The following is a 10881-nucleotide window of genomic DNA, read 5'->3' on the forward strand; positions in this document are numbered from 1 at the left end:
GCCGACCAGCTCCTCGCTGTTGGTCTCCATCTCGTTGCTGCGGGAGGAGAGGTGAGAGAGAGTGTGAGAGAGAGAGAGAGAGAGAGAGAGAGAGAGAGAGAGAGAGAGAGAGAGGGAGAGAGATAAGAGGGGAGAGAGGGGGAGAGAAGAGAGAGAGAGAGAAAGAAAAGAGAGAGAGAGAGAGTGAGAGGAGAGAGAGAGAAGAGAGAGAGAGAGAGAGAGAGAGAGAGAGAGAGAGAGAGAGAGAGAGAGAGAGAAAGGTAAGCCGTGGCACCACCGCAAAACAGCGCTGGGATTGATTGTCTAATTCCACGAGGCAAATTCGCGAGCAAGAGATTGCATGACTTCATTGAGTAATAACTGTGGATGAGCGTTTTGTCCTGGCGGATAGGCCGTCTGAGAGTGGATTCTTTCAGCAGCGTAGCAGGGCACAAAGGGAACCGGTGAGCTGTTCAACTGCTGCATCAGAGTCCAGATGGCAAGTGCGATTCATCCCTGTGCGGGGCCTGACACTGTTATGTTCACACCAGTGGGCGGGTAAAAGCCACCAGGTGTGCGAGCCTAATAGAAGATTCACTACATAATGCATGCCACACTCACCTCTTCCGCACGCGCTTCGGTGCCATGTCGCCCAGGGTGTCGTACTTGCCGAACACGATATTGATGGCGTCGTCGCCGCATCCGGCTTTGTTGAATACGGGAGTGGGCACTGCCAAACAGAGTGCGACCGGGGCCGGACAAGGGAAGTTTATGTCCGGAATTTAACGCGTCTACGTGGCAAGGTCTAAAAATGAACCAAGTTTAGCGGGCCAGAAGAGCCGGTCGATCTGGAGACAGAAGCACAGTCACGGCGAGTACGGTAAAGCAACCTCTGAAACTGCACACACTACAGCACCACTTGCCTTCAATGGTGTTGTCCTTTCGGTTCTGCCCCTCCGGAAAGGAGGCGACCTTCTTGTACTTGAAGAAGTCCATCTTCATCTTCTGTATGGTCAGTTCGATGTTGTCGGTCTTCTTGCGCACCAGGATGGTGTCGTTCTCGTCCCGCAGAGGCTACGCGGGTGGCCGACACCAGCGCCCAGGACTCAAACTCGCGTACCATGTCAGCGGCGTCTGGCACAATCGGGGGCGCAGGTCACGCCAGGGGCGCAGCCAGCATCAGCACAGGCCACGGCAGGGGCGCAGCCAGCATGTTCTTAGGGGGAGATGGCGCTGCAGTGTGAAAATCTGTCACGCCAACGTTAACATTCCATCGACGGGGGGCGTCTGTAATGATACAAGGAACAAGGTGAGCATAAGGAGGGATGGGACGTCGGCAACCGACCCTCTCCTTTCTCGGATTACCCCGATGGACAAAGGTGACACGCGCGGAGGTGACATGAGCCATGCACAGACATTGCATGTTTTGCCGTGTCATGTTTAATATATGTTCATGCTAGGCGGCCGCGTGACTGCGGATGTGCACTGCAAAGCTCGACTGCCAGTTAGATATGTTTAAGTCAGACAAACTGACTCCACTGATGCCCCATTATCATACCAGCGCGCACAAGTCATACTTTATCATACAAATTTTGTTAGTCCGATTTTCAGCAGAGAATGCGTAGGATATGCTCGACGAAAAGCATTCACACGTTAAGCCGAGGATGCAGCAATACGAGCGGTGCTTCCAGTGGCGACATGGACGCGTACTGCACGCTTGCCTACTAGGACGCCATCTATGCAATCACTGCTATGCTCTACAGCGCTCTCTACCGGCCGTCATAGTACACTCGGGTGGGCTAGGATGCCCTCACTTGGACGTCCTGTTTCAGCCAACCAAACGCTACCTTTAGTTTTCTTTTCTTTTGCATTCTTGACTTGTTTACCGGCCTTCTGTTTTTGTTTCTTCTTGTCAAGCTCCCTCCATTTTGCTTTGTTATTCTCGCGTAGAAGCATACTAGGTACTTTCACCAGGTTCTGCGAAATGTGGTCAACCACTCAGCGCGCGCAGTACGATGAGACGTGACCGCACCCGGCTTTAGAATACACTCATACCAGTTGGATGATTATCGTCAATACTGGACACGTCAGCTTTAAACTAAATACTTGTCAGGTGCTGGAAACCATGGAAACCATGGAAACTATGGAAACGTCCGTAACAGGAAAACCATGGCCTTGGCCAAACGAAGCAGAGTAAAACAAGCGCGTTGAGCCGCCTGACCAGCATGCTCGATGACTTAGGTCACACTGTCTCCGTTGCAGCTACAAATGCAGGACAATAATTACAGCAAAGGCGTCGAGCTCCTGCGGCGTCTGTTGTGACTTGACCGTGCTCAGGTCCGTCATCTTCCCCATGATGTCGGCCAGGTTCTCCAGCTGATCCACGCCGACCTCGGTCGCCTCGTCTTCATCTGCAAAGCATGCAGTAGACCCGTCGGTCAGCCGTGAGCGGTCGTCAGATAGGGCGTAGTGAGCACAGATCAACAGCCACTGCCATTGGTGAATGCTGATGGCCGTATGCACAGACAGGAAGCCCATGCTGTTGATTGAGTGGTCGGGCATTTGTGTTGGCGTAAAAGGGAAGTACGTACATCAAACTGCGTTCATCGATGGAAACGGAATGAAAGGTAACCAAGCGACGTGCCCTTTGCGTCCTTTACTCACGAAAGCCCTTTACGCACAAAACATTGTCGAGACATTTTCATGTTACTAGATCCACGTATGAGTCGCAGAAATGTGCTTGTACGATTCATGATACCGATTGTGGCCAATAATCTAGATGGTCGGTGCCAGCGCACGGTCTTTCGCAGCTTATATAGGTGGCGCTAGAGGCAGTTGCTTCTCCACAGTAACCACTGAAGTAAACACAACACCATTTTATAACCGCTGTTATGTTTTTGTTTTTTTGGCTACCCACCTGCTATGTACCCTTTCTTTTTACTTCTGTTGTCTCCTTCTTTTTGACCTGGGTGACGACTCCAAATGAACTTTGCAAAAGGCCGAGCCAAACCGATACATTCTCTCCCAGAACACACACCTTATTGGCCAATTATCGCATGCAACTACCACTTGTGCATTTTGACCGCCCCGGTATGCGTCACGCAGTACTCCTTGTTTGGATTGTCCGCTGTCGGGCACCTCACCACTTCGGCCTCGTCTGCCGCCCGTCACCTCACCGCGTCCATGCGATGAGCAGGGGTCAGAGGTCGCTCACCCTCGCCCTGTTGCCCTGGCGCAGGCGGGTCGCCGGGCGCCGTCAGCTTGTGAGGGCCGTCCAGCATGTGGCCCAGGATCCTGATGGCCTCCGACTGCTGGCCTAGGTCCCGTAGGTTGATCTGGCTGACGATGGAGCTGAACTCGGACGTCGACAGCGACGTTTCTGTCACAGACACATGTCGTTTGTCATGTGATTTCATTTTTAAATAGGTGTCGTTTGGCAAGCAAGACAGAAGATGAAATGGAAATGCGTTACGAGGCGATGCGTACAGAAGGATTAGATCAATAACAACCTATGGCATGATGTGAAGACTACAACATATTTCACTGTCTCTCCGCAGAGTAGAATTTTATGCGTATGTTATAATTTACAGCATTTTAAGACGGTTAGGATCTTATCGACGACTGAAGCGACGACCTAGAAGTACACATAGAGACTAACCTATCAAAATAAGACGCAATTCGTTGCTTGAGAGCATGTGCAGCGCTATAGCAGCCTGTGACACATAAAGGAGCCAGAATGCAGACACTCCACATTCATCACATATGATACGGGTATACATGAACACTGCTGGTAATCACATCAAAATGTACATCGCCAACAGTGATCGGTCACAGTATCCAGAATGTCATCACGAACAACACGGCCCACCAGGCAACAGGAGTTACTGATGCTGGTGAACTGGAGTGATAGACACCGCCTGTCTGTATCAGACAGGAAGGCGCCCATGCAGTCTAGAAGTCACCACGCGGCCGCCGTGTCCTCTCACTGTATCCGCCGACGAATCGCGACAGCTCGTCGTCCCGCAGCGCGCGCGTCCAGAAGGCCACCTCGTCCATCTCGCACGAGCAGAAGTCCGAGTACAGGCCGTACGTGCCGGTCTTGTGACAGCCCGCCTGTCAGCGAGCCAGCGCCCTGTCACGTGACTGCTGGCCGGGACCCGGTCTCCATCTCCGCGCGACTCACACCAACGCGGATAGCTGGGCGGCGCTACCTGGTTGGCAGGTTAAGCAGCTTAGGCGCTTTTGCCCGAAAACTAATGTGTTCTGATGCGGAATTCCTTAGGAATTTAGACAGGTGCATACGGGCCAGACGGATGGAGTCTAAAGAGTGGATGCGGACGTGGGCTGGAGGGACCGGTGCTTGCTGCCTTCGCCAGATTAAAAAGAAGCATGCTTTTAAATCTGCTGCCAGCTGTCTGAGCATGGCGAAGGTCCGTTTTTTCATCCTCCGACAACCTCAGCGGATGCATGGAATGCGAGGCGTGGCATACCTAAGATAAGCACCGGCTTTTGCAAGACCCCGCAGTTATTCTGGCTCTGGTGTTGGTTTCTCTGAGAATTTCTTTATAGAAGGATGTTCTGTGCGATGAAATGTAACGGCTCCAGTGAAAGCCAGCCGGGGGCCTATCGAGAACACAACCTACCTCTGTATGAGGCCTTATTGAGCCCTCGTATATACACGTACGCCCTTGTACACGTTTTACGATCCAGTGGGGATCGCAGCTGCTGGGAGGCGAGCCTCACCATCAACTGCACGGGTTCCAGCGGCGGTTTGGCTGGCGATGGTCGGCCGTGGATGACCGCTCCCTTCCGCTCCTGGTTGATGAACAGCTGCAGACCCTGCACCACCTGGTCATCGCCGTCGCCGGGCTCCTGCCAGCGCACTCCTGCAGCGCGGTCGCAAACAAAGGTCCCGATTGCAGAAAGGCGTGAACTGCCGGAAGCTCTGCAGCAAGTGTAAGTTCAGCGGCGACCTCGACATTTACAGGAGGAGAACCAGATTGCTCTGGTAAGATAGTGCAAAGCACGTCAACCGCTCTGTGGTGAGCGACAACGACAATGTCACCTCATGGTGCCATTTCGCGCTGAAGAAAATACACCGTGTGCACTGATAAGCTTTTGAGCTATTATGACGATCTGTGCACTGATATTGCCGTGCTTGTACCCTCCAGCAAATGAAACCGCTGCCCATGCACCAGCCGATTTCTGTCATGCTCCGTTTATATGTAAAACCAACAGACGATGTTGACAGATTTTAAAATCCCGTTTTAAACAAAATGTCTGACGGAGTTTTTAAACCCTGCCAGACAAAACACTGCCGGTTCAGTGAGCTGCACGATATTGGCCACCGCCGATAGGTCGCTGAACCTGTCTCTACTGACCGATGTTGTTCCACTCGTTGTTGACCATCAGGGCGGTGACCGCGACGCGCCAGAACTTGTCTCCAGTCGAGACGATCACGCCCAGCACGTGGTTCTTCACATACACCAGCACGCCCGGCGTGCCCTGCACGTCCCCGCCTGCCGTGCAACAAGGCACGTCAATTGGTGACGTTAGAGTAACCGCCGTCGCCGGTGAGAGCTAATGAATAGGGAAACGCTCTCTGGTGCTATTGGTCAGGTGCCTGATTGGGATTTATCGTTTGTCAAGCGCATGCTCCTCACATTTAACCTGAATGTACATCCAACAGCAAACAACAAAGTATTGTGTGCTATGATGCAGGCTCAGGCTTCGGCACACATATGGCATCTCGTTACACGTCTCACGTCTCACGTCTCACGTCTCACGTCTCACGTCTTACGTCTTACGTCTTGCGTCTGACGTCTAACGTCTTACGTCTTACGTCTTACGTCTTGCGTCTGACGTCTAACGTCTTACGTCTTACGTCTTACGTCTTACGTCTCATGTCTCGTATCTATTGTCTCATGTCTCGCGTCTCATGTCTGGTGTCTCGTGTCTCGTGTCTCGCTGCTCACGTCTCACGTCTCACGATAGATGTAATAATACAACGGCCAGCGCTGCACAGCGTCTGCTCCCCCAACAAATATCCAACTCGGAACGGGCTGCCGAGCCTGGTACGATCGATCGTTTGACCAGGAGCCATCGATCGCTTCGGTTCTCATGACCCCAGCACTCTAAACATGAATAATTCGGGCTCATCGCCGAAGGCACCCATCGACACTGTCACGATATCCCGAGAGTCCCGGTGTAGGCCCACAAATGTCTTCGAAGCGGCATCGCAGGGTCATTTTTAAACAATGCTGTTTCAGGGTGAAGATGCTCGCTTTTGCCATTCAGTCTGCTATCGTATGAAATCTGTTCAGTTCATGAATGCTGAATGACGTTCTTTTCATTGTGAAAGCGGAATAATTGTCTACGTGTGCCAGAAAACAGCTCGCCAAACATTGATCGAGGTTCTGTGAATTTAGCTGCTCTGATACACACAAGCTACTGATGAGGCAGTTCCCATAGTTTCTACCCTCCTCCCATACTTTGCCAGTAATAGCATGCTCTCCCCTCCGCTGGCAATGGGTGGTGACCGTTTGGCAAACCCCAGGCCAGTTGGTTTCGCTTGGCTGCCGCTATGTTTTGCGGAGACGGCGGCGTCCGGGGGCGGGGGATTGGGGAAACTTGCCGGTACTAATCAGGACCTGCCGTGGCAGGTAGCGCGTGCTGCCGATCAGACTGACGTCATAGCGCGCCTTGTGCCATAGGCTGAACGATAATCCGGCCGAGCAGTTCTGTGGGTTCTTGACGCAGGCGTCGTCCGCGCGAGCAAAGTCGCGGTGAACCAGACACTGGAACGGAGTGGAACTGTCAGACCTCGCGGAACGACACCGACAGATCGCTCGGAATGGAACTGTTAGACCACGCGGAAGTAGCCGACAGACCACTCGGAGCAGAACTGCGAGACAACACGGAACGGAACCAACAAACTACTCGGAATGGAACGGGACTGTTAGATAGAGCAGAATGGAACGAAACTGTCTAGCTGCAAAGGGAGCCAGGCTGTTATGCCAAGAGAAACGGGACCACCAAACCATACGGAACGGCACAGAGCTGCCAGACCGCGCGGAATAGAAAGGAACTGTTGGGCCACGCGGGACACAGCAAACTATCGTTTGACGCCGAAAGAAACGGAGCGTTCTGAGTATGCGGGGCGGAACGGAGCTGGCAGGTTACGCGGAACAAAGCGCGGTTACCAGACTGCGGGATGGGAGAAACAGGCAGGTCATTTGGAATGGAATGCAGCCGTCTGAGCCTGCTGGATGAAACGAGTCTGCCAGAACATGCGCGCAGAGGATGGGCTGCCGGACCGCGAGGAACGGAGCGGCATCGTCATTTTGAACTGTAATCGTTCATCTCGTCTCGATGCAGACTAAAGCCTTACGATTTCAAGTGTATGTCTTTCGAGAATGGTGCAACGCTATGTGTGCATCTGCTAATATATATTCACTATTAGTGAGCATTCAGTCAATATGCATCGAGCTATGGCGTGTGACCGTTTTGTGTAATGTTATCACAAACATGAGACCTGTCTGACAACATATAATGCGCCTGTTAAGGCACCCACGTCAATGAAATGGGTTATCGGAATTAATGAAAAGAACCCGACTTGCGCAATGGCCGGCACAAAACAAGCACGGAATCAACACATGTGGGATGGGTTTAGGTAGGATTTAGGATTAACGCACATGGGATAGACACAACATTATCATCATGTGTTGGATTGGCACCTGATTATCATATGTTAGATTGACATAGGACTATCATGTGTTGGGTTGAAACATGATTATCAAATGCTGGATTAACACATAATTATCATATGTTGGACTGACGTAGAATTATCAAAGGCTGGATTGACACAGGATTATCGTATGTTGGACTGACGTATGATGAGCATACATAGAATCGACAACGGATGACCACATATAAAATCAGCACAAAATCAGCATGAAACTTGCGTACACGCGAAGCACATAATCAGCCCCGACGAATATCTTCTGACGAGGACGCCCACTGTCGCGACGTCAGGCTACTCACCATGGCTCCAGGCAGCCTCACGGAGCTCTGGAAGCCGAAGGGACCGTCTCCCAGCTGGAACCCGGCGCTGCCCGGGTACACGTCGGCGTTGGCGTGGATGCTGCCCCAGTGGTAGTCGGCCGAGGCCGTGTACCGCTCGTCTGGTAGGGCACGACACAACGCTTGTCAGGCCAGAGGCCGCGCAGCGCCGTTAGCGACAGTGATTTTGGTCAAGTGGGAGGACCGAGCACCACGTAGATAAAAAAGACATGCTGCGTTAAAATGGTCATGTGTACTTTGTGGGTCGCTTACGATCTTTTAAACGATGGTACAGCTCTCCCATACTACAGTGTGTCCTCCAACTTTCGCAGACAAGGAAATTTCCGTGAGGAAACTTCACACGACGCCTGCCAGGCGAATAGTTTCACCAGGGAGCTGAGGAACGCGTCGTGGCGGCCAACACTCGCCTCGTTCCGTTGTTGTTGTGACGGTTGTGGTGGTCGGCCTGGTTGTCGTGGTTGACATGGTGGTGGTCGTCGGCGGATCGACGGTCGTTTGCGAGTCCGTGGCATTGTCTGTGGTTAGTGTGCTTCCATCGACGCCCGCTGCGGATGACGCCAATCATAGCAATGTAATGTGCCACCTGCGGCCCGTTGCAGCGACCCGGGAAGCCAGGGAGGTGTGGTGCTCAGTGCACAGGGCTCGAAACCAAGCTCCAAATAAAGTACGCGCACGTCCATGCTGGTCGGACAGCACGAAACGAAAAAAACTAATGCACACACACGATGACTGGTGTGGGTATTTCCGTCTTTGCCATACGTTCTCCATGCTGCACATGCCCGGCTGCACTCGCACCCACATAGGAATTCGTTCACCCACATACACAATGACACACATACGCACACGCACGTATGCGGCCACACCGACGCACACCTCTATACGCACGCTTGCATCGCTCTTTCTTCGCTCACGGGCAGCTATCATGTGTTTCTCTCTTCATCCCCCACACGTTATATATATATATATATATATATATATATATATATATATATATATATGTATATATATATATATGTATATATATATATATATATATACACCGGCTGTGCGGCTGCTTACCTCCAGGACCGGGGCCGCCAGTGGCTGGCTCCGCTGACCCCACCTGGTCGGTGTTTCTCTCCAACGCGGAGCACTGGCGCCGGTGTTCCTCTCTTACGCGGAATACTGGTGAGGCCCTGGCCATCCCGACCTCACGCCGGTGCTCCCCTCCTTCCGCAGCCTTCCGACCGGCGCAGTAAGGTGGCTGATTCTGATCTGCCGCCATTCCGAATTGTTGCTCCCGAAGATCCTGTGGAGGAGGGCGAATGTGCATTCTGGATATCTGAAATAACAGTGATCAGCATGGCTGGCTGTATTTTTGTTGGTGAGGCGTGCATCGCGTCACCCTGCCTTCGCTTATGAAAAAGACAATGCAATGATCAATTTTAGCAGGAGTTGCTTTATTACTAGACGCAAACCTTGGTATTTATTTATGACGGAAGTCTATACTCTTTAAGTTAATAAACTATCGTGAAACATGCACGCATATTTATGAGACAAAACACTTCATGTCATGAGGAACGTTTTTATTTTCGGGTGTGCGAGACAAAACACTGAACCATTTCTGGTGCTATCGGCTTACCCTTCTGGGGGTCCTTTACTTCGGTCCGTCTTCCGAGTAATGTGCCTGCAGATGTCACGTATAGATAAGCAGCCTGGTGCCTGCAAAGCTGCAGAGTTCCGGCTCATAGACAGCCACCGACTGGAGACCTTGGAGACGAGTCAACAGCGTATTGTTTGGATGGTCTCTGTGGCGATCCTTTGGCGGTGTGACGCGTGCGACACCTGGCCTCAGGACGGTGATTGGTGGAGGGCGTCCGTTCGCTCTGACGAATGTGTGACCGTCGCAGGTGTGGTGAAGTATCGTGCGCTGTGGACTGGGACTCCGGTGCTCCGTCCCTCCCCGACACCGCAGTCACGAAAGGCATGCCCTAGCTCCGGCAAGCAGTGGCGGGGTTGGACAACCAAATCGAATTATTTTCACGAGGCTTTGTTTCTTCCAGAATGATGTACTGGTAATAGCTTTTGACGAATTCGCACAGATTGTTTTCAGTTCTGTGCTGTTTCTCCGACTAGGAGACCCCTATTTGTCACGTTTTATTTTCCACACAAACGTTGATAAATTGGTTAAGACTGCATAGAATGTGACTAAAACAGTAGGATGCTTAGCAGCAGTGCCGTAAGCTATGAAATAGCGTTCTGGTCTTTAACTAGCCAGCTGGTTATTCGCACTGGTCGTATTGTAAGGCACTATGCAGCCAACACAAGTGGCTAAACTTTTCATTTGAGCTCCACTGAAAAGACTCAGAAGAATGCAATCACCTGATCACTTTGCTCTGCTCTGCGACTCGGGAGATGGGGTCAACAAACAGAAAACCTGGAACACTAATGCCGTTCTAAAAGTCATGGAGCTTTTTATAAACGAACAATCTTGCAAGATGTCTGACCGAATCATACGAGCCGTCAACGAAATGCTGGCCGTGTTCTCCCGTGGATTCCTGATCAGCTCACTAGCGACCCTGTTCGGAGTCATCGAGCAGCTGCTGATCCACTCCAGCGAGAACGAGGAGTACCTCGGCCTGATCTGCCGGATCGTCGCCATGTTCGGACTGCCACTGTGGAAAGAGCGCGAGTCAACCAGCAGCGACGACTGGCAGTACGTGGTCGAGACGGGCAACGTGCTGGGCTGCCTGCTGAAGGAATGCGTCGAGCCGCGGGTGCGGCTGGAGGTATGCCGAGCTCTCGGCGTCATCATCCCAGGCAGGCCTGAGCGGCTCTGCG

At 52.1% G+C, this 10881-nt stretch overlaps 1 protein-coding gene across 1 annotated transcript; it reads right to left on the bottom strand.

Moving 5' to 3' along the window:
* Positions 1–613: 613 nt before the first annotated feature.
* LOC119110357 (uncharacterized) lies at positions 614–8865 on the bottom strand. Its single transcript, XM_037234149.1, has 11 exons — positions 8469–8865; positions 8023–8162; positions 6614–6776; positions 5361–5498; positions 4723–4865; positions 3966–4092; positions 3194–3358; positions 2266–2390; positions 1827–1956; positions 903–1113; positions 614–709 (listed from the first exon to the last, which is right to left on the bottom strand). Exons 1-10 carry the CDS (start codon positions 8524–8526, stop codon positions 905–907), a joined length of 1398 nt encoding a protein of 465 aa, XP_037090044.1. The 5' UTR covers positions 8527–8865; the 3' UTR covers positions 614–709; positions 903–904.
* Between the last annotated feature and the right edge of the window lie 2016 nt (positions 8866–10881).

Source organism: Pollicipes pollicipes, unplaced genomic scaffold (genome assembly GCF_011947565.3).
Source record: "Pollicipes pollicipes isolate AB1234 unplaced genomic scaffold, Ppol_2.1 Scaffold_7231;HRSCAF=8579_pilon_pilon_pilon, whole genome shotgun sequence".
Classification (NCBI taxonomy): Eukaryota; Metazoa; Arthropoda; class Thecostraca; order Pollicipedomorpha; family Pollicipedidae; genus Pollicipes; species Pollicipes pollicipes.